The sequence below is a fragment of the Oncorhynchus mykiss genome, chromosome 19, assembly GCF_013265735.2.
Source record: "Oncorhynchus mykiss isolate Arlee chromosome 19, USDA_OmykA_1.1, whole genome shotgun sequence".
NCBI lineage: Eukaryota > Metazoa > Chordata > Actinopteri > Salmoniformes > Salmonidae > Oncorhynchus > Oncorhynchus mykiss.
In genome coordinates, this window is record NC_048583.1 from 10,517,925 (window position 1) to 10,543,686 (window position 25,762).

The window sequence follows — 25,762 nt, forward strand, 5'->3', positions numbered from 1 at the left end:
AACCAGAACCCCTCTACTGTGAGACAGTCAGGAAGAAGAACCAGAACCACTCTACTGTGAGGCAGTCAGGAAGAAGAACCAGAGCCACTCTACTGTGAGACAGTCAGGAAGAAGAACCAGAACCACTCTACTGTGAGACAGTCAGGAAGAAGAACCAGAACCCCTCTACTGTGAGACAGTCAGGAAGAAGAACCAGAACCCCTCAACTGTGAGACAGTCAGGAAGAAGTGAGTCTAGTCTTTGATCTATCGGCTGGTTGATTAATGTCTGTCTGTCTTTCTCTCTCTCTGTGTGTGTGTGTGTGTGTGTGTGTGTGTGTGTGTGTGTGTGTGTGTGTGTGTGTGTGTGTGTGTGTACGCATGCACGCGCATGTGTGTACATGTGTATGTTTGACCTGTCTCATAGTGGCCTCCTGTCGATAATAGGATGTGTCTGGCTATCTGAGCTGACTACATGGTGAAATTGGAGCCCTGTGGCATGGAATAAGATGAGAATCACAGAGAGAGAAGAACAGAGAGAGAGAACAAAAACACAGAGAAGACAGAGAAGGACAGAGAGAGAGAAGAACAGAGAAAAAGAAAAACCGAGAGAGAAGAAGAACAGAGAGGAGAAGACTAGAGAGGACGACAGAGAGAGAAGAAAAATAAGAAGAACAGAGAGAAGAAGAAGAACAGAGAGAGGACAGAGGAGGACATAGAGAAGAAAAAGAAGAACAGAGAGAAGAAGGACAGAGAGAGAAGGACAGAGGAGGACATAGAGAAGAAAAAGAAGAAGAACAGAGAGAAGAAGGACAGAGAGAGAAGGACAGAGGAGGACATAGAGAAGAAAAAGAACAGAGAAGAAGAAGAACGGAGAGAGAAGGACAGAGGAGGACATAGAGAAGAAAAAGAAGAAGAACAGAGAAGAAGGACAGAGAGAGAAGGACAGAGGAGGACAGAGAAGAAAAATAAGAACAGAGAGAAGGGCAGAGGAGGACATAGAGAAGAAGAAGAACGGAGAGAGAAGGACAGAGGAGGACATAGAGAAGAAAAAGAAGAAGAACAGAGAGAGAAGAACAGAGAGAGAAGGAGAGAGAAGAAGAACAGAGAAGAGGAAGAACAGAGAGAGGACAGAGGAGGACATAGAGAAGAAAAAGAAGAACAAAGAGAAGAAGGACAGAGAGAGGACAGAGGAGGACATAGAGAAGAAAAAGAAGAAGAAGAAGAAGAACAGAGCGAGAAGGACAGACACTTACCCAGGCTGAACTCCACATGGGGCAGCTTGGGAATCAGGATAACACCTGTGATACAGAGACAGAGAGAGAGGAAAATCATTAAGAGAGAATACAAAGCTGTTCACTCATGAAAAATTAATAATCTGAGATATTTCAGACACGACACACACAGGCGCACAGACACCGAAACACGCCGACAGACACGGTGAAAAAAACACAGACAGACACATCGACAGACACCGAAACACACCGACAAACACGGCGAAAAAAACACAGATGGACACACCGACACACACTGAAACACACCGAAAACAAAACACAGACGGACACACCGACAGACACCGAAACACACCGAAAACAAAACACAGACGGATACACCGACAGACCCCGAAACACACCGAAAACAAAACACAGACGGACACACCGACAGACACTGAAACACACCGAAAACAAAACACAGACGGACACACCGACAGACACTGAAACACACCGAAAACAAAACACAGATGGACACACCGACAGACACCGAAACACGCACACACACATTTCACTGCAAAGGGCAAAACCATCTATCAAATACCCATTCATCTCCATATTAACCACTATGCCCTCTACGACCATTTCATTTAGGCTTTTAACGAGGTCGACGAGCATGGCACCTCTCCTCCAAATGAAACCCAAATGAAAGGCAATAAAATCCAACACCACTTCAGTGCCAGTCTTTCCATTCACTCTACGGTAGTAAGCATGGAAAAATACCTTCCCCCATCATCAACACAATATGTCTTCAGAGAGGTTTAACACTGTGGCTATTGTAACGGCTCAGACCGAAACGCCTCGTGTGATTGATGGCCCGGTTCGCTTTAGATTATGCAAACGGGCTGCAATCTATTTATCCGATTGCGGCGTGTGTCACAGCCAGAGTTCCCCGACATCCATCGCCCTGAATGCCCAGCTCCCCCCTCCCCACAACCACCCCGATGGGGAACTAATGGAGGAGGCTGGGTGGTGGGGAGGGGGGGTGCCATCGCTTGTACCCACAATCTGATGCCAGTATGACGGGTATCATCGAGGCATGAGCTCACCACCATACCTGGAGGGCCGCGTGCCAAGGGAGAAACTCACACACTCTCTGCAACACACACACGCACCGCACCCCCTCATCCTCGTTCCGCAGTGCCTGGGCAGAATTGTCCTCTCTCCCAGCATCATCAGCCTGGCTAATGAAGCGCGGGTACTCTACACGTCTTGATGTATGGGCCGGGTGTTACAAACACAGCACACTTCTAGCGAAGACAGATCATATCATTAGGTTACTAACTCATTTTATTATCAGTAATCACTAGTTAGCTATAATCACAAGTCAAACATTTTGAATGCTTAGCAGGACAGGAAAATTGTCTAATTCACGCACTTATCAAGAGAACATACCTGGTCATCTCTACTGCCTCTGATCTGGCGGACTCACTAAACACAAATGCTTCGTTTGTAAAGTATGTCTGAGTGTTGAACTACGACCCTGGCTATCCATAAATAAATAACAAATAAATAAATTGTGTCGTCTGGTTTGCTTAAAGACATTTTAAATGATTTATTATTTTACTTTTGATACTTAAGTACAAAACCAAAAACTTTTAGACTTTTACTCAAGTAGTATTTTACTGGGTGGCTAACATTTTCTTTACTTTTACTCAAGTATAAAAAATTGGGTACTTTTTCCACCACTGGTTAAACTACCATGACTGGTGTTTAGACATTGAGACTATGTGACATGTTAATAACATGATATTACAGTGACTGGTGTTTAGACATTGAGACTATGTGACATGTTAATAACATGATATTACAGTGACTGGTGTTTAGACTATGTAACATGTTAATAACATGATATTACAGTGACTGGTGTTTAGACTATGTAACATGTTAATGACATGATATTACCATGACTGGTGTTTAGACTATGTAACATGTTAATAACATGATATTACAGTGACTGGTGTTTAGACTATGTAACATGTTAATGACATGATATTACCATGACTGGTGTTTAGACTATGTAACATGTTAATAACATGATATTACAGTGACTGGTGTTTAGACTATGTAACATGTTAATAACATGATATTACCATGACTGGTGTTTAGACTATGTAACATGTTAATAACATGATACTACAGTGACTGGTGTTTAGACTATGTAACATGTTAATAACATGATATTACCATGACTGGTGTTTAGACTATGTAACATGTTAATAACATGATGTTACAGTGACTGGTGTTTAACATTGAGACTATGTGACATGTTAATAACATGATATTACCATGACTGGTGTTTAGACATTGAGACTATGTGACATGTTAATAACATGATATTACCATGACTGGTGTTTAGACTATGTAACATGTTAATAACATGATATTACCATGACTGGTGTTTAGACTATGTGACATGTTAATAACATGATATTACCATGACTGGTGTTTAGACTATGTAACATGTTAATAACATGGTATTACCATGACTGGTGTTTAACATTGAGACTATGTGACATGTTAATGACATGATATTACCATGACTGGTGTTTAGACTATGTGACATGTTAATGACATGATATTACCATGACTGGTGTTTAGACTATGTAACATGTTAATAACATGATATTACAATGACTGGTGTTTAACATTGAGACTATGTGACATGTTAATAACATGATATTACCATGACTGGTGTTTAGACTATGTAACATGTTAATGACATGATACTACAGTGACTGGTGTTTAACATTGAGACTATGTGACATGTTAATAACATGATACTACAGTGACTGGTGTTTAACATTGAGACTATGTGACATGTTAATAACATGATACTACAGTGACTGGTGTTTAGACTATGTGACATGTTAATAACATGATACTACAGTGACTGGTGTTTAACATTGAGACTATGTGACATGTTAATAACATGATATTACCATGACTGGTGTTTAACATTGAGACTATGTGACATGTTAATAACATGATATTACCATGACTGGTGTTTAGACTATGTGACATGTTAATAACATGATATTACCATGACTGGTGTTTAGACTATGTAACATGTTAATAACATGATGTTACAGTGACTGGTGTTTAACATTGAGACTATGTGACATGTTAATAACATGATATTACCATGACTGGTGTTTAGACATTGAGACTATGTGACATGTTAATAATATGATATTACCATGACTGGTGTTTAGACTATGTAACATGTTAATAACATGATATTACCATGACTGGTGTTTAGACTATGTGACATGTTAATAACATGATATTACCATGACTGGTGTTTAGACTATGTAACATGTTAATAACATGGTATTACCATGACTGGTGTTTAACATTGAGACTATGTGACATGTTAATGACATGATATTACCATGACTGGTGTTTAGACTATGTGACATGTTAATGACATGATATTACCATGACTGGTGTTTAGACTATGTAACATGTTAATAACATGATATTACCATGACTGGTGTTTAACATTGAGACTATGTGACATGTTAATAACATGATATTACCATGACTGGTGTTTAGACTATGTGACATGTTAATGACATGATATTACCATGACTGGTGTTTAGACTATGTGACATGTTAATGACATGATATTACCATGACTGGTGTTTAGACTATGTGACATGTTAATGACATGATATTACCATGACTGGTGTTTAGACTATGTGACATGTTAATGACATGATATTACCATGACTGGTGTTTAGACTATGTGACATGTTAATGACATGATATTACCATGACTGGTGTTTAGACTATGTAACATGTTAATAACATGATATTACCATGACTGGTGTTTAACATTGAGACTATGTGACATGTTAATAACATGATATTACCATGACTGGTGTTTAGACTATGTGACATGTTAATGACATGATATTACCATGACTGGTGTTTAGACTATGTGACATGTTAATGACATGATATTACCATGACTGGTGTTTAGACTATGTGACATGTTAATGACATGATATTACCATGACTGGTGTTTAGACTATGTGACATGTTAATGACATGATATTACCATGACTGGTGTTTAGACTATGTGACATGTTAATGACATGATATTACCATGACTGGTGTTTAGACTATGTAACATGTTAATGACATGATACTACAGTGACTGGTGTTTAGACTATGTGACATGTTAATAACATGATATTACCATGACTGGTGTTTAGACTATGTAACATGTTAATAACATGGTATTACCATGACTGGTGTTTAGACATTGAGACTATGTGACATGTTAATAACATGATATTACCATGACTGGTGTTTAGACTATGTGACATGTTAATAACATGATACTACAGTGACTGGTGTTTAACATTGAGACTATGTGACATGTTAATAACATGATATTACCATGACTGGTGTTTAACATTGAGACTATGTGACATGTTAATAACATGATATTACCATGACTGGTGTTTAACATTGAGACTATGTGACATGTTAATAACATGATACTACAGGGACTGGTGTTTAGACTATGTGACATGTTAATAACATGATATTACCATGACTGGTGTTTAGACTATGTAACATGTTAATAACATGGTATTACCATGACTGGTGTTTAACATTGAGACTATGTGACATGTTAATAACATGATACTATAGTGACAGGTGTTTAACATTGAGACTATGTGACATGTTAATAACATGGTATTACCATGACTGGTGTTTAACATTGAGACTATGTGACATGTTAATAACATGATATTACCATGACTGGTGTTTAACATTGAGACTATGTGACATGTTAATAACATGATACTACAGTGACTGGTGTTTAACATTGAGACTATGTGACATGTTAATAACATGATACTACAGTGACTGGTGTTTAACATTGAGACTATGTGACATGTTAATAACATGATACTACAGTGACTGGTGTTTAGACTATGTGACATGTTAATGACATGATACTACAGTGACTGGTGTTTAGACTATGTGACATGTTAATAACATGATATTACCATGACTGGTGTTTAGACTATGTAACATGTTAATAACATGGTATTACCATGACTGGTGTTTAACATTGAGACTATGTGACATGTTAATAACATGATACTACAGTGACTGGTGTTTAACATTGAGACTATGTGACATGTTAATAACATGATACTACAGTGACTGGTGTTTAGACTATGTGACATGTTAATAACATGATACTACAGTGACTGGTGTTTAACATTGAGACTATGTGACATGTTAATAACATGATATTACCATGACTGGTGTTTAACATTGAGACTATGTGACATGTTAATAACATGATACTACAGTGACCCACTGCTAAATTACATAAATGACTGGTGATGAAACTTGGTGATTAGAAAATACCCTTGTCAGGGATCATGGGACAATCGCAGCTGTTGAGCTGCTCAAGGTCCTCTCTGCATCACTTTACCATAGGGGACAGCCAATCACAATCAGCCACTTTTACAGCTCTCTCTACCTCACAGGGCTCTAATCACTCCACCAATCAGCCACTTCACTGCTCTCTCTACCTCACAGGGCTCTAATCACTCCACCAATCAGCCACTTTTACAACTCTCTCTACCTCACAGGGCTCTAATCACTCCACCAATCAGCCACTTTTACAGCTCTCTCTACCTCACAGGGCTCTAATCACTCCACCAATCAGCAACTCTCTCAACTCTAACCCATTTAATTCAACTGTAGGTCTACAGGACTAACACATTTAATTAAACTGTAAACCAACAGGACTAACCCATTTAATTAAACTGTAGGACTACAGGACTAACCCATTTAATTAAACTGTAGGTCTACAGGACTAACACATTTAATTCAACTGTAGACCAACAGGACTAACCCATTTAATTAAACTGTAGGACTACAGGACTAACCCATTTAATTAATCTGTAGGACTACAGGACTAACCCATTTAATTAAACTGTAGGACTACAGGACTAGCACATTTAATTAAACTGTAGGACTACAGGACTAACCCATTTAATTAAACTGTAGGACTACAGGACTAACCCATTTAATTAAACTGTAGGTCTACAGGACTAACACATTTAATTAAACTGTAGGACTACATGACTAACCCATTTAATTAAACTGTAGGACTACAGGACTAACACATTTAATTAAACTGTAGGACTACAGGACTAACCCATTTAATTAAACTGTAGGACTACAGGACTAACCCATTTAATTAAACTGTAGGACTACATGACTAACCCATTTCATTAAACTGTAGGACTACATGACTAACCCATTTAATTAAACTGTAGGTCTACAGGACTAACACATTTAATTAAACTGTAGGACTACAGGACTAACACATTTAATTAAACTGTAGGACTACAGGACTAACCCATTTAATTAATCTGTAGGACTACAGGACTAACCCATTTAATTAAACTGTAGGACTACAGGACTAGCACATTTAATTAAACTGTAGGACTACAGGACTAACCCATTTAATTAAACTGTAGGACTACAGGACTAACCCATTTAATTAAACTGTAGGTCTACAGGACTAACACATTTAATTAAACTGTAGGACTACATGACTAACCCATTTAATTAAACTGTAGGACTACAGGACTAACACATTTAATTAAACTGTAGGACTACAGGACTAACCCATTTAATTAAACTGTAGGACTACAGGACTAACCCATTTAATTAAACTGTAGGACTACATGACTAACCCATTTCATTAAACTGTAGGACTACATGACTAACCCATTTAATTAAACTGTAGGACTACAGGACTAACCCATTTAATTAAACTGTAGGACTACAGGACTAACCCATTTAATTAAACTGTAGGACTACAGGACTAACACATTTAATTAAACTGTAGGACTACATGACTAACACATTTAATTAAACTGTAGGACTACAGGACTAACACATTTAATTAAACTGTAGGACTACAGGACTAACACATTTAATTAAACTGTAGGACTACATGACTAACACATTTAATTAAACTGTAGGACTACAGGACTAACACATTTAATTAAACTGTTGGACTACAGGACTAACACATTTAATTAAACTGTAGGACTACAGGACTAACACATTTAATTAAACTGTAGGACTACAGGACTAACACATTTAATTCAACTGTAGGTCTACAGGACTAACCCATTTAATTAAACTGTAGACCAACATGACTAACCCATTTAATTAAACTGTAGGTCGACATGACTAACCCATTTAATTAAACTGTAGGTCGACATGACTAACCCATTTAATTAAACTGTAGGTCGACATGACTAACCCATTTCATTCAACTGTAGACCAACAGGACTAACCAACTAACACAACTGTCCAAGATGATATTGACTTGCCTCTAAATTACAAAATTATGTATCAATAGAGAACAGAATCCATGCACCTGCAAAGCTGTACCAACTTCCACTACCAGGGACTATGTAATTGACCCCTAACAGGAATTGGATTGACCCAACCGCAGCCAAACAAATTCCTAATTAGTTTGACTAATTGCACCAGGAGACAATTAGCCAGGTGTGTAGACTAGACTAGTTGATAAACTAACAGGTGACCCAACTCCAGTGTGTTGGATTAGCATTGAGAGACAGAGAAACACAGGTGCAGTATAATGTGCAACCTACGCTACTCCTCTGGCGCCATAAATATGGAAATAGACCAATGAGGGGGGTCCTTGGAGATGCACACACATGCAGGCATGCATACACTCAAATCAGGCACACACACACACACACAGACACTTGCACAGACTAGCACACACACACCGGAGGGGGGCCACGCCAAATGAGGTGTGCCCATCTGTGATACGTTTCATATGAATCTAGAAATAATAGCTCTGGTATAGGGAGGAGGGAGGGAGAGCGGGAGGGAAAGGAGGGGGTAATGTATTCTGAAGTGCACAAGGTGATTTTTCTGGGACGACAGCCCTAATGAACCTCCAAGGACTTGCGCAGGACTTGCGCGGGGGGGGGGGGGGGGGGGGGTCTCACAGATGCTCATTTAACCTCCCTCCCTCCCTCCTCTCTCTCTCTTTCATCTCTCTTTCCTCCCCTTCCTACGTGTGTACCACTTGGGGCCGGAGTCCTGAGCCCGTAACTCTGAGGAAAGTGGGAAGGTGGAGGTCGGAACTCGGGAGGAAGACCCACGTGGGAATGCTGCTCCTTCACAGTTCTCACAAAATGATGCCAGAGAAATTCCTCCTCCTTCCCTCCCTTCATACCTCCCACCTTGCACGCACCTACATCCCCTGCAGAGTGTCGAGCGAGCAGAAGCCACGCGGTGAGAAAATTAAGCAATTTCCCTGAGAAGGAGAAGCCTGGAAAAGCCCTGGCACGGCTGTGAAAGTGGGTTAGCAGCCGTTGTTACGACAATCTTAATCACCTCGCTTATCCCTTTCATGAATAGATATTACATTTAAGAGGCCGGGCCCAAGACAGTCGTGTTTTTTTCTTTTAATATAATTTACCTAGGAGTAGGGGAATGCATTGAATGCATTACCCATAATTCACTGCCTGCTGAGGGCTCAGTGGGGTTTGAAACTTGGGAGGAAAAAAAATCTCTCGCCGTCTCTTTTTCTGGAGAAATTGGCGTTACAGAAGAACACCTGGACTATGCTGATGATTCAATCACCAGAACGGCAGCAGCTAGCGCGGCCTGCTGCCGACACACACCTGACTAGATTGATGTTTTAACAAAAGGCCCAATAACCGTAAGTGGTGGTACAATGGGGAGAGTGAGTTACTGTCACATTAAGGCCCTGGGATCTACTAGAGAGAGGACAGACAGTTAATGGTGGTGGAAGGATTTGTCACCTACGTTTAATGAAGAGGCGTAAAACAGTTAAGTTGCATGTTAATGAGGTGGTTTTAGACTGGTGAACCAGGAGGGATGGATAGACGTCAGAGGGTTAAGTGGTAAGATCCAGACCAGTAAAGGTTCAAATCCTAGATAATAAAGGTGGATTTGTGTATTCACAGCTTGGGTCATAATGGATTGATAATGAGGTTATTTAACTATAAGCTATATCCTGCTTGTAACACCATTATGCTGCTTATAGCGCCAGAAACTGTCACGACTTCCTCCGAAGTCGGTCTCTATCCTTGTTCGGCGGTCGACATCACCGGTCTTCTAGCCATCGCCGATCCACCTTCCATTTTCCATTTGTTTTGTCTTGTCTTCCCACACACCTGGTTTCAATTCCATCAATTCCATGTTGTGTATTTAACCCTCTGTTCCCCACATGTCCTTGTCCGGTATTGTTTATTGTAAGTGCGTGTGCACGTTATGTCTGGGGTTTTTGTCCCATTATATATATTGTTTATGTTCACTGTGATTTTTAACATTAAACTGCGCCGTTGTAACACAGTCTTTGCTCTCCTGCGCCTTACTTCTCTACTGCCAGTACGCACGCCTTACCGAAACACTACGATAACATAGGCCCATGAGTATAGTCAATGCTGAGATGATTCATACAGGTGACTGTTCAAAACTGTGTCAGTCAGGGTCAAAAATATAATGGATTCTGACCTTGGACCTCTTTTAGACTTTTTGAGGTAGAGCATGTGGGTGCAATGAATACCAAACTCTCTAGTCTAGGTGACCTGAACGCGCCAAGCCTGTCTCATCTCACCCAACGCTGTTCCCACCGCCTCTTATCTTCTACGTCAACCCAGCGACAAGAGAAACAAATTCACCTTGTGATTGGTAATGGGAGGTTGTCAACCTGTCTGTGGCGCTGTAGCTCTATAATTACCTTCTTTGTTCAATTCCCTTCTTCCGTTTCCCCCTCCACACTTTGAGAAAACAAAACCGGAGGTGTTCAACGGTGCGTCCCAAGTGGCACCCTACTCCCTACATGGGATAGGATACGTACAGGCCCTGGTCAAAAGCAGTGTTCTATAAAGGGAATAGGGTGCCATTTGGAACGCACAGGTCCAGAGCAGAGGTGTTCATTATTACTGATTACACACCCACTTAAAGTTGGGCTGGAGGGAGGGATGGAGGGATGGAGGGCAGAAGAGGGGGAAAAAGAGCTTTACTTGACAGGAAATTATCTTATTTTGACATATATTTCAAAACATCCCCTGATCCCATAAGCTGTGATGAGGAGAGGAACGAAATAGAGAGAGAGGGTTTGTGTGTGTGTGTGTGTGTGTGTGTACGCTCCTTGTTCCTCATTCTTCGTTCATTTTCATAAAGGCTTCAATCACTTGCTGTTACCCTTCAGGGAAGACATCCGAGTTTAACATGCTACGATGCTAACAATACTGAGCCCTATGGTGAAACTGCAATATTTGTCCTCCTGAAGAGCCATGGCATCAGCCCCAGGAGGAGACAGAATGGAGGCTCAGTGCCACCACTGAAATCAACGCTTATCTCATTATCATGCACCTTGAGTGATGACCACAGGAGATATATTTTGCCTCTGCCAAAGCTTATTAGTGACAACAGTTTGGCCCACACAGTGGTTTTTAGGATCCTTAAAAAGTGTATGCATGCACACAGAAATAACATTTGTTCTTAAAGGGGTACAAACGCTTGTCACTGTTGTGGTGCCCTGTAAGGTATATTCTTTGTACCTTTAGTTCTAGGTACATAATTGTACCCTTGCAGTTTGTGCCTTAAAATAGCCAATAGTGTACCTTAAGGGAAAAGATGGTTCCTTTTAAGTGGGAAAAATGTACCTCTAAAAAGGTTCTGGGGTGTTGTTTTAAAAACTATATTTGCATATTTCCCAGGGCGCCTTTCAGATAAATGTTTGAGTTATCAGTACCACCCATGACTGGGTTTGCTAGTGACAGAGGCATGGTTGTTGCATTCATGGCTTTCAGTCTTGTAGCTTTCACCAACTGAGTGCCTAAGTGAACATTTTAGAATGGAAATTAAACACTTAATGACAATACATATATCATATACGGCCATACTTTGAAAGTCCATTTTTACCCCAACACAGTGATCTGAAACTGCTGGATTGCAGGCCACATCAGTCAAGTCACATTATGCTGGCTTGCAAAGTGCTTTTTAATTCCTATTGAAATCCAGCCAGAGTTAGGATATAAAAAAATGTGAACTTTTAATCAATTGCAACCTGCATTTAGAACGACTGCCAAGGTAGACAAATTGATTAACAATCTAAACGGGAAAAATCTCAGTAACGGGTGCAAGAAGTCCAACTACTAACAAATTGGATTAGTTTAGAAAAATGTATGTTATTTATCCTTATATTATTTTTCACTGTATATAGACTTTCTTTTTTTTCTATTGTGTAATTGACTCTACGTTTGTTTATTCCATGTGTAACTCTGTGTTGTTGTTTGTGTCGCACTGCTTTGCTTTATCTTGGCCAGGTCGCAGTTGTAAATGAGAACTTGTTCTCAACTAGCTAACCTGGTTAAATAAAGGTGAAATAAATACATTCATATTTGTGTAGCATAATAATAATAATAATCAATCAATTTTCATGAAAAAACACACATATTGAAACAAACAATTCTGAAAATCCCCCTGCAATAGAGCATGCCGGGCGGTACCCTAAAAGGTACCGAACAGTGCCATGTGAAATCATTATGTGTACCTTTGAAGGTACATTGTGCATTTTGATATTTTTCTACCCCAGGGAACAAGAGCGTAGGCATAGACACGCAGGCGCACACACACACAAACACACACAATCATGTATGTCAATAAGCTTCAGACTAACAAATATAACCACTGGGCAAAAAATGATTGAATCACTATATAATATACAATAATAATAATAATAATAATAAATGCTATTTAGCAGACTTTTATCCAAAGTGACTTACGGTGAGGCCTGCATACATTCTACGTATGGTTGGGCCCGGGAAACGACGTCACTTCAACAAAAACATTCAATGTGATGACGTTGAATCCACGTGGAAAACTGATTGGACTTGAAACACGTCATCAACGTCAGGACATTTTCTATTATTCCACACAACTTGGAACCTAATTTCAATGACATGGTGACATTTTCTATTTATTTCACGTTAGTTGACAATTCAACCAAATGTAAACCAAAACTAGAAATGACCTGTGTGTCCAGAGGGGTAGAATGCAGAGAAGTGGAGCATGAGGAGTGGAGGTTAGTGGAGGATGGATGAGGATAATTGAGGACACAGGTAAAGGGAAAACAGAGAGAGAATGAATGAGAAAGCAAATAGGAGAGGGGGAAAGAAAGAGAACGAGATAGACAGCGAGAACGAGGAGAGGATGAAGGAGCAGCATTCTAAGAATGAGTGAGTGAACTAAAGAGAGAAGAAAGCTGTATCTACAGCAGGGAAGGCCAACTCCAGTCCTCAGAGGCCTGATTGGTGTCACACTGTTGCCCCAGCCCCAGCTAACACACCTGACTCCAATAATCAACTAATCCGTATAGAACACAATTAGTTTAATCACCTGTGGTGATGGGGGGGGGAAAGGGTGACAGCACTTTGGCCACCGAAGCCTGGATCTTCCTATGATCTACAGTAAATGTAGAGCTCACCAGCTCCGGTCAGTCCATCTCCTCCGGTCAGCGGCTCCCCCTCCTCTTCCATCATGTCCACCCTGCACTCATGGCCGAGGTGCCGTGTCCCACCGTCCTCCATATCCACGGCTCTCCCTCCTCCTCCTCCTCCTCCTCCTCCTCCTCCAAGGAATGCCACGGTCCAGTCCAGCTCAGTCCCGGCTAGCGCTTCCTCACAAATCCTTGCGAAAGGCTATGAGGCAGATAGGATCGTCTCTCACTCTCTCACTGTCGCGCCGCTCTCTCTGGCAGCATAAAATACGCCTTTAAAAACAGAGGAGAGAGGGAAGTGGGGGTCCAAGAGTGGGGAGGGAAGGGTGGGAGAGAGGGAGGGGATGAGGGACTGAAGCAGGGAATGAAAGAGAAGGCAGGACAGAATTGATGTTAGGTGCGATAAACAGCTCAATCCATCAATCTTGTGCTGTCAGATGGAGCACCTAGACTAGACTGGTGGAGGCAGGCAGGATGGGACGCTGACGTTCTCTCTCTCCTCTCCTCTCTCTCTCTAACGCACTGCCACAGCTAGATCTAGACAATGCAGCAGGGGACTCTCTCTTTCCCTGTGTGTTCCTCTCTCGCTCTCCCTCCCCTTTCTCTCTCGCTCCCTCTCTGTTCTTCTCTCTCTCTCTAAGAAAGGCAATTAACAAGACTATGACACAAGACTATGACTGCTGGGCTCCTTATGGGAGATCTGCCATACAGCAGGTGAGGCTAGCTGATGCATACGGCAGAGCACATGAAAACATAGAGAGAGAGAGAGGGATAGAGAGAGAGAGGGAGGGGGGAAGAGAGGGAGAGAGAGAGAGAGGGAGAGAGAGGGAGAGAGAGAGGGAGAGGGAGAGGGAGAGAGAGAGAGAGAGAGACGGGGAGAGAGAGGGAGAGAGAGAGAGAGAGAGAGAGAGAGAGACGGAGAGAGAGAGAGAGAGGGGAGGTAGGGAAAGCGAGAGAGAGGAGGAAGGGAAAGAGAGAGAGAGAGAGAGAGAGAGAGAGAGAGAGAGAGAGAGAGAGAGAGAGCTGTACTTCCTATCCTCCTGCCAAATGTACAACCATATTAGAGACACATATTTCCCTCAGATTACACAGACCCACAAAGAATTTGAAAACAAATCCAATTTTGATAAACTCCCATACCTACTGGGTGAAACACCACAGTGTGCCATCACAGCAGCAAGATTTGTGACCTGTTGCCACAAGAAAAGGCCAACCAGTGAAGAACAAACACCAGTGTAAATACAACCTATATTCATGTTTAATTTCCCTTTTGTACTTTAACTATTTGCACATCATTACAACACTGAATATATATACATAATATGATATTTGAAATGTCTTTATTCTTTTGGAACTTTTGAAAGTGTAAAGTCCACCGTTAATTTGAATTGTTTATTTCATGTTAGTTTATTATCTCTTTCACTTGCTTTGGCAATGTAAACATATGTTTCACATGCCAATAAGCCCTTAAATTGAAATTGAAATTGAGAGAGTAAGACCAGGGGAATAGCTGTGTTGGATATCCCTGTGGGTTTTTTTATGAGAGAAGATAGTGCAGTGCTGGGGAACGGTTCTGAGGATGGTGCAGTGTTGGGGAACGGTTCTGAGGATGGTGCAGTGTTGGGGAACGGTTCTGAGGATGGTGCAGTGTTGGGGAACGGTTCTGAGGATGGTGCAGTGTTGGGGAACAGTTCTGAGGATGTTGCAGTGTTGGGGAACAGTTCTGAGGATGTTGCAGTGTTGGGGAACGGTTCTGAGGATGTTGCAGTGTTGGGGAACAGTTCTGAGGATGGTGCAGTGTTGGGGAACTGTTCTGAGGATGGTGCAGTGCTGGGAACGGTTCTGAGGATGGTGCAGTGTTGGGGAACGGTTCTGAGGATGTTGCAGTGTTGGGGAACAGTTCTGAGGATGGTGCAGTGTTGGGGAACTGTTCTGAGGATGGTGCAGTGCTGGGAACGGTTCTGAGGATGGTGCAGTGCTGGGAACGGTTCTGAGGATGGTGCAGTGTTGGGGAACGGTTCTGAGGATGGTGCAGTGCTGGGAACGGTTCTGAGGATGGTGCAGTGCTGGGAACGGTTCTGAGGATGGTGCAGTGCTGGGGAACAGTTCTGAGGATGTTGCAGTGCTGGGAACAGTTCTGAGGATGGTGCAGTGTTGGGGAACGGTTCTGAGGATGGTGCAGTGCTGGGAATGGTTCTGAGGATGGTGCAGTGTTGGGGAACGGTTCTGAGGATGGTGCAGTGCTGGGAACAGTTCTGAGGATGTTGCAGTGCTGGGAACAGTTCTGAGGATGTTGCAGTGCTGGGAACAGTTCTGAGCATGGTGCAGTGCTGGGGAACAGTTCTGAGGATGGTGCAGTGCTGGGAACGGTTCTGAGGATGGTGCAGTGCTGGGAACAGTTCTGAGGATGTTGCAGTGCTGGGAACAGTTCTGAGGATGGTGCAGTGTTGGGGAACGGTTCTTAGGATGGTGCAATGCTGGGGAACAGTTCTGAGGATGGTGCAGTGTTGGGGAACGGTTCTGAGGATGGTGCAGTGTTGGGGAACAGTTCTGAGGATGGTGCAGTGTTGGGGAACGGTTCTGAGGATGGTGCAGTGCTGGAAACAGTTCTGAGGATGTTGCAGTGCTGGGAACAGTTCTGAGGATGGTGCAGTGTTGGGAACGGTTCTGAGGATGGTGCAGTGCTGGGGAACAGTTCTGAGGATGGTGCAGTGTTGGGAACGGTTCTGAGGATGGTGCAGTGCTGGGAACGGTTCTGAGGATGGTGCAGTGCTGGGAACGGTTCTGAGGATGGTGCAGTGCTGGGGAACAGTTCTGAGGATGGTGCAGTGCTGGGGAACGGTTCTGAGGATGGTGCAGTGTTGGGGAACGGTTCTGAGGATGGTGCAGTGCTGGGGAACGGTTCTGAGGATGGTGCAGTGTTGGGGAACGGTTCTGAGGATGGTGCAGTGCTGGGGAACGGTTCTGAGGAGGGTGTAGCATGACAACTCCTCCAGCAGGTACTACAGGTTGGTACAGGACAGAGGGATAGAGAGAAGGATAAAGATGGAGTGTGCTCCCCAGCTCATTATTATTAACTGAGCTACTTCCAGCATCATTCGACAAACACCTCATTGATTAGCCAAGGTGTGTGTGTGTGTCTGTGTCTCTGAGTGTGTCTTCATGTGAGTTGGATTGAGAATCGAATGTGTTCATTTAAGAGTTTGTGAGTGTATTTATCCGCGTGTGTGTGTGTGTGTGTGTGTGTGTGTGTGTGTGTGTGTGTGTGTGTGTGTGTGTGTAGTCACATGCGCCAAATACAACTGGTGTCAACTTTACAGTGAAATGCTAACAAGAACAAAATAAAATATACACGAATGGGAGTACCAGGGAGTACCAGTATCAGATCACCGTGGCGCTATATACAGGGAGTACCAGTACCAGATCACTGTGGAGCTATATACAGGGAGTACCAGTACCAGATCACTGTGGAGCTATATACAGGGATCACCAGTACCAGAACACTGTGGAGCTATATATAGGGAGTACCAGTACCAGATCACTGTGGAGCTATATACAGGGAGTACCAGTACCAGATCACTGTGGAGCTATATACAGGGATCACCAGTACCAGAACACTGTGGAGCTATATACAGGGAGTACCAGTACCAGATCAATGTGGAGCTATATACAGGGAGTACCAGTATCAGATCACCGTGGCGCTATATACAGGGAGTACCAGTATTAGATCACTGTGGAGCTATATACAGGGAGTACCAATACCAGATCAATGTGGAGCTATATACAGGGAGTACCAGTACCAGATCACTGTGGAGCTATATACAGGGAGTACCAGTACCAGATCACTGTGGAGCTACAGTATATACAGGGAGTACCAGTACCAGAACACTGTGGAGCTATATACAGGGAGTACCAGTACCAGATCAATGTGGAGTTATATACAGGGAGTACCAGTACCAGATCAATGTGGAGCTATATACAGGGAGTACCAGTACCAGATCACTCTGGAGCTATATACAGGGAGTACCAGTACCAGATCACTGTGGAGCTATATATAGGGAGTACCAGTACCAGATCACTATGGAGCTATATACAGGGAGTACCAGTACCAGATCACTGTGGAGCTATATACAGGAAGTACCAGTACCAGATCAATTTGCAGAGGTACCAGGTACTTGAGGTTAGATATGTATATGAAAGCAGGATAAAGTGACTAGGCATCAGGATATATAATAATAAGATTAAAATAAATTCAATTCAAGGGCTTTATTGGCATGGGAAACATATGTTAACATTGCCAAAGCAAGTGAAGTAGATAATAAACAAAAGTGAAATAAACAATACAAATGACCAGTAAACATTACACTCACAGAGGTTACAAAAGAATTAAGACATTTCAGATGTCATATTATGTTTATATACCGTGTTGTAATGATGTGCAATTAGGTAGTCTCTCTCTCTCCTTCCTTCCTTTCTCAATTTCCTTCCCTTCACCCTCTTTCTCTCCTATCTCTTTCTCTTTTACCCCCTCCCTCTCGCCATCCTCCATCTTCTCAATACTGTGAAGGTTAGATCTAGTTATTTGGTCACCAAGGTCTTGGCAATATCTAAAATCCATGTTCATTCATATGATCGGGGAGAAGGCCTATGGGAAATTCCACGATAACAGAATCACTCAAGAGTTTTCACTTCAAAATATATGCCAAACAAAAACCATCGACTTCTAAGTTTAACAAGCAATACAACTATGCACAAGGACTAAGTTGAATAATTTACACAGACATTTTCACAAGAACACATTCACTGGAAGAACTGTGCAGATACAATGTTTGGTAACAGAATGACGGTAAACTCTCCCTCAGTTTAAATCTGTTACCAAACTATCTGTCCTTGTGCATAGAATTGTATGGTGGGTGAAACATTGAAATCAATGGGGGGGGGGGGGGGGGGGGGGTTGTATACATTTTAAAGTGAAAAATCGAACTCTCTGTGTAATTCCGTTACCATGGAAATTCCCCTGTACATGAGGAAGGAATGTTCTGATCCAAAGCACAGTAAAGGTGCAGCCTTGGCCTGCCACATAGTATACAGTCAATATAAATGCAGGCAACACCACCCACATACAATAATGTACAATGTACTTTTTTCCACTAATTGGTCTTTTGACCAATCACATCAGATCTTTTCACATCAGATCTTTTTCAGAGTGGATCTGATTGGTCAAAAGACCAATAAGTGAATTGGGCTATGTGAATAATAAGTGAATGACTGCCTGTGTGAATGCCTATAAGTGAATGACTGCCTATGTGAATGCCTATAAGTGAATGACTGCCTATGTGAATGCCAATCAGTGAATGACTGTCTATGTGAATGCCTATCAGTGAATGACTGCCTATGTGAATGCCTATAAGTGAATGACTGCCTATGTGAATGCCTATCAGTGAATGACTGCCTGTGTGAATGCCTATCAGTGAATGACTGCCTATGTGAATGCCTAAAGGTGAATGACTGCCTGTGTGAATGCCTATCAGTGAATGACTGCCTATGTGAATGCATATCAGTGAATGACTGCCTATGTGAATGCCTATCAGTGAATGACTGCCTATGTGAATGCCTATCAGTGAATGACTGCATATGTGAATGCCTATCAGTGAATGCCTGCCTATGTGAATGCCTATCAGTGAATGCCTGCCTATGTGAATGCCTATCAGTGAATGACTGCCTATGTGAATGCCTATCAGTGAATGCCTGCCTATGTGAATGCCTATAAGTGAATGACTGCCTATGTGAATGCCTATCAGTGAATGCCTGCCTATGTGAATGCCTATCAGTGAATGACTGCCTATGTGAATGCCTATCAGTGAATGCCTGCCTATGTGAATGCCTATCAGTGAATGACTGCATATGTGAATGCCTATCAGTGAATGACTGCCTATGTGAATGCCTATCAGTGAATGACTGCCTATGTGAATGCCTAGAAGTGAATGACTGCCTATGTGAATGCCTATAAGTGAATGACTGCCTGTGTGAATAATAAGTGAACGACTGCCTGTGTGAATAATAAGTGAATGACTGCCTGTGTGAATAATAAGTGAATGACTGCCTGTGTGAATAATAAGTGAATGACTGCCTGTGTGAATAATAAGTGAACGACTGCCTATGTGAATAATAAGTGAATGACTGCCTGTGTGAATAATAAGTGAACGACTGCCTATGTGAATAATAAGTGAATGACTGCCTGTGTGAATAATAAGTGAATGACTGCCTGTGTGAATAATAAGTGAATGACTGCCTGTGTGAATAATAAGTGAATGACTGCCTGTGTGAATAATAAGTGAATGACTGCCTGTGTGAATAATAAGTGAATGACTGCCTATGTGAATAATAAGTAAATGACTGCCTGTGTGAATAATAAGTGAATGACTGCCTGTGTGAATAATAAGTGAATGACTGCCTGTGTGAATAATAAGTGAATGACTGCCTGTGTGAATAATAAGTGAATGACTGCCTGTGTGAATAATAAGTGAATGACTGCCTGTGTGAATAATAAGTGAATGACTGCCTGTGTGAATGCCTATAAGTGAATGACTGCCTGTGTGAATGCCTATCAGTGAATGACTGCCTATGTGAATAATAAGTGAATGACTGCCTGTGTGAATGCCTATAAGTGAATGACTGCCTGTGTGAATGCCTATCAGTGAATGACTGCCTGTGTGAATGCCTATCAGTGAATGACTGCCTATGTGAATAATAAGTGAATGACTGCCTGTGTGAATAATAAGTGAATGACTGCCTATGTGAATAATAAGTGAATGACTGCCTGTGTGAATAATAAGTGAATGACTGCCTGTGTGAATAATAAGTGAATGACTGCCTATGTGAATAATAAGTGAATGACTGCCTGTGTGAATAATAAGTGAATGACTGCCTGTGTGAATAATAAGTGAATGACTGCCTGTGTGAATAATAAGTGAATGACTGCCTGTGTGAATAATAAGTGAATGACTGCCTATGTGAATAATAAGTGAATGACTGCCTGTGTGAATAATAAGTGAATGACTGCCTGTGTGAATAATAAGTGAATGACTGCCTATGTGAATAATAAGTGAATGACTGCCTGTGTGAATAATAAGTGAATGACTGCCTGTGTGAATAATAAGTGAATGACTGCCTATGTGAATAATAAGTGAATGACTGCCTGTGTGAATAATAAGTGAATGACTGCCTATGTGAATAATAAGTGAATGACTGCCTGTGTGAATAATAAGTGAATGACTGCCTGTGTGAATAATAAGTGAATGACTGCCTGTGTGAATGCCTATCAGTGAATGACTGCCTGTGTGAATAATAAGTGAACGACTGCCTATGTGAATAATAAGTGAATGACTGCCTGTGTGAATAATAAGTGAACGACTGCCTATGTGAATAATAAGTGAATGACTGCCTGTGTGAATAATAAGTGAATGACTGCCTGTGTGAATAATAAGTGAATGACTGCCTGTGTGAATAATAAGTGAATGACTGCCTGTGTGAATAATAAGTGAATGACTGCCTGTGTGAATAATAAGTGAATGACTGCCTATGTGAATAATAAGTAAATGACTGCCTGTGTGAATAATAAGTGAATGACTGCCTGTGTGAATAATAAGTGAATGACTGCCTGTGTGAATAATAAGTGAATGACTGCCTGTGTGAATAATAAGTGAATGACTGCCTGTGTGAATAATAAGTGAATGACTGCCTGTGTGAATAATAAGTGAATGACTGCCTGTGTGAATGCCTATAAGTGAATGACTGCCTGTGTGAATGCCTATCAGTGAATGACTGCCTATGTGAATAATAAGTGAATGACTGCCTGTGTGAATGCCTATAAGTGAATGACTGCCTGTGTGAATGCCTATCAGTGAATGACTGCCTGTGTGAATGCCTATCAGTGAATGACTGCCTATGTGAATAATAAGTGAATGACTGCCTGTGTGAATAATAAGTGAATGACTGCCTATGTGAATAATAAGTGAATGACTGCCTGTGTGAATAATAAGTGAATGACTGCCTGTGTGAATAATAAGTGAATGACTGCCTATGTGAATAATAAGTGAATGACTGCCTGTGTGAATAATAAGTGAATGACTGCCTGTGTGAATAATAAGTGAATGACTGCCTGTGTGAATGCCTATCAGTGAATGACTGCCTATGTGAATGCCTAAAGGTGAATGACTGCCTGTGTGAATGCCTATCAGTGAATGACTGCCTATGTGAATGCATATCAGTGAATGACTGCCTATGTGAATGCCTATCAGTGAATGACTGCCTATGTGAATGCCTATCAGTGAATGACTGCATATGTGAATGCCTATCAGTGAATGACTGCCTATGTGAATGCCTATCAGTGAATGCCTGCCTATGTGAATGCCTATCAGTGAATGACTGCCTATGTGAATGCCTATCAGTGAATGCCTGCCTATGTGAATGCCTATAAGTGAATGACTGCCTATGTGAATGCCTATCAGTGAATGCCTGCCTATGTGAATGCCTATCAGTGAATGACTGCCTATGTGAATGCCTATCAGTGAATGCCTGCCTATGTGAATGCCTATCAGTGAATGACTGCATATGTGAATGCCTATCAGTGAATGACTGCCTATGTGAATGCCTATCAGTGAATGACTGCCTATGTGAATGCCTATAAGTGAATGACTGCCTATGTGAATGCCTATAAGTGAATGACTGCCTGTGTGAATAATAAGTGAACGACTGCCTGTGTGAATAATAAGTGAATGACTGCCTGTGTGAATAATAAGTGAATGACTGCCTGTGTGAATAATAAGTGAATGACTGCCTGTGTGAATAATAAGTGAACGACTGCCTATGTGAATAATAAGTGAATGACTGCCTGTGTGAATAATAAGTGAACGACTGCCTATGTGAATAATAAGTGAATGACTGCCTGTGTGAATAATAAGTGAATGACTGCCTGTGTGAATAATAAGTGAATGACTGCCTGTGTGAATAATAAGTGAATGACTGCCTGTGTGAATAATAAGTGAATGACTGCCTGTGTGAATAATAAGTGAATGACTGCCTGTGTGAATAATAAGTGAATGACTGCCTATGTGAATAATAAGTAAATGACTGCCTGTGTGAATAATAAGTGAATGACTGCCTGTGTGAATAATAAGTGAATGACTGCCTGTGTGAATAATAAGTGAATGACTGCCTGTGTGAATAATAAGTGAATGACTGCCTGTGTGAATAATAAGTGAATGACTGCCTGTGTGAATAATAAGTGAATGACTGCCTGTGTGAATGCCTATAAGTGAATGACTGCCTGTGTGAATGCCTATCAGTGAATGACTGCCTATGTGAATAATAAGTGAATGACTGCCTGTGTGAATGCCTATAAGTGAATGACTGCCTGTGTGAATGCCTATCAGTGAATGACTGCCTGTGTGAATGCCTATCAGTGAATGACTGCCTATGTGAATAATAAGTGAATGACTGCCTGTGTGAATAATAAGTGAATGACTGCCTATGTGAATAATAAGTGAATGACTGCCTGTGTGAATAATAAGTGAATGACTGCCTGTGTGAATAATAAGTGAATGACTGCCTATGTGAATAATAAGTGAATGACTGCCTGTGTGAATAATAAGTGAATGACTGCCTGTGTGAATAATAAGTGAATGACTGCCTGTGTGAATAATAAGTGAATGACTGCCTGTGTGAATAATAAGTGAATGACTGCCTATGTGAATAATAAGTGAATGACTGCCTGTGTGAATAATAAGTGAATGACTGCCTGTGTGAATAATAAGTGAATGACTGCCTATGTGAATAATAAGTGAATGACTGCCTGTGTGAATAATAAGTGAATGACTGCCTGTGTGAATAATAAGTGAATGACTGCCTATGTGAATAATAAGTGAATGACTGCCTGTGTGAATAATAAGTGAATGACTGCCTATGTGAATAATAAGTGAATGACTGCCTGTGTGAATAATAAGTGAATGACTGCCTGTGTGAATAATAAGTGAATGACTGCCTGTGTGAATGCCTATCAGTGAATGACTGCCTGTGTGAATAATAAGTGAACGACTGCCTATGTGAATAATAAGTGAATGACTGCCTGTGTGAATAATAAGTGAACGACTGCCTATGTGAATAATAAGTGAATGACTGCCTGTGTGAATAATAAGTGAATGACTGCCTGTGTGAATAATAAGTGAATGACTGCCTGTGTGAATAATAAGTGAATGACTGCCTGTGTGAATAATAAGTGAATGACTGCCTGTGTGAATAATAAGTGAATGACTGCCTATGTGAATAATAAGTAAATGACTGCCTGTGTGAATAATAAGTGAATGACTGCCTGTGTGAATAATAAGTGAATGACTGCCTGTGTGAATAATAAGTGAATGACTGCCTGTGTGAATAATAAGTGAATGACTGCCTGTGTGAATAATAAGTGAATGACTGCCTGTGTGAATAATAAGTGAATGACTGCCTGTGTGAATGCCTATAAGTGAATGACTGCCTGTGTGAATGCCTATCAGTGAATGACTGCCTATGTGAATAATAAGTGAATGACTGCCTGTGTGAATGCCTATAAGTGAATGACTGCCTGTGTGAATGCCTATCAGTGAATGACTGCCTGTGTGAATGCCTATCAGTGAATGACTGCCTATGTGAATAATAAGTGAATGACTGCCTGTGTGAATAATAAGTGAATGACTGCCTATGTGAATAATAAGTGAATGACTGCCTGTGTGAATAATAAGTGAATGACTGCCTGTGTGAATAATAAGTGAATGACTGCCTATGTGAATAATAAGTGAATGACTGCCTGTGTGAATAATAAGTGAATGACTGCCTGTGTGAATAATAAGTGAATGACTGCCTGTGTGAATAATAAGTGAATGACTGCCTGTGTGAATAATAAGTGAATGACTGCCTATGTGAATAATAAGTGAATGACTGCCTGTGTGAATAATAAGTGAATGACTGCCTGTGTGAATAATAAGTGAATGACTGCCTATGTGAATAATAAGTGAATGACTGCCTGTGTGAATAATAAGTGAATGACTGCCTGTGTGAATAATAAGTGAATGACTGCCTATGTGAATAATAAGTGAATGACTGCCTGTGTGAATAATAAGTGAATGACTGCCTATGTGAATAATAAGTGAATGACTGCCTGTGTGAATAATAAGTGAATGACTGCCTGTGTGAATAATAAGTGAATGACTGCCTGTGTGAATGCCTATCAGTGAATGACTGCCTGTGTGAATAATAAGTGAACGACTGCCTGTGTGAATAATAAGTGAACGACTGCCTATGTGAATAATAAGTGAATGACTGCCTGTGTGAATAATAAGTGAATGACTGCCTGTGTGAATAATAAGTGAATGACTGCCTGTGTGAATAATAAGTGAATGACTGCCTGTGTGAATAATAAGTGAATGACTGCCTGTGTGAATAATAAGTGAATGACTGCCTATGTGAATAATAAGTGAATGACTGCCTGTGTGAATAATAAGTGAATGACTGCCTGTGTGAATAATAAGTGAATGACTGCCTGTGTGAATAATAAGTGAATGACTGCCTGTGTGAATAATAAGTGAATGACTGCCTGTGTGAATAATAAGTGAATGACTGCCTATGTGAATAATAAGTGAATGACTGCCTGTGTGAATAATAAGTGAATGACTGCCTGTGTGAATGCCTATCAGTGAATGACTGCCTGTGTGAATAATAAGTGAATGACTGCCTGTGTGAATAATAAGTGAATGACTGCCTATGTGAATAATAAGTGAATGACTGCCTGTGTGAATAATAAGTGAATGACTGCCTGTGTGAATAATAAGTGAATGACTGCCTGTGTGAATGCCTATCAGTGAATGACTGCCTGTGTGAATAATAAGTGAATGACTGCCTGTGTGAAT

The 25,762-nt window shown here is 41.1% G+C and overlaps 1 protein-coding gene across 6 annotated transcripts in view; it reads right to left on the reverse strand.

Annotated features, from left to right (window-relative positions):
* LOC110498640 (type II inositol 3,4-bisphosphate 4-phosphatase) overlaps window positions 1-25,762 on the reverse strand; it is a 355,960-nt gene that overhangs the window by 208,967 nt on the left and 121,231 nt on the right. For all 6 annotated transcript variants that reach the window (XR_005037659.1, XM_036954244.1, XM_036954242.1 and 3 more), the window contains 2 exons: window positions 13,809-14,172; window positions 1,235-1,279 (listed from right to left, as the gene is read on the reverse strand). Coding sequence is in view for 5 of the 6 variants with exons in the window: in XM_036954244.1 (XP_036810139.1) it covers window positions 1,235-1,279; window positions 13,809-13,911 (148 nt within the window). In the remaining variant the exon portion in view is untranslated. The remainder of the gene's footprint in view (window positions 1-1,234; window positions 1,280-13,808; window positions 14,173-25,762) is intronic.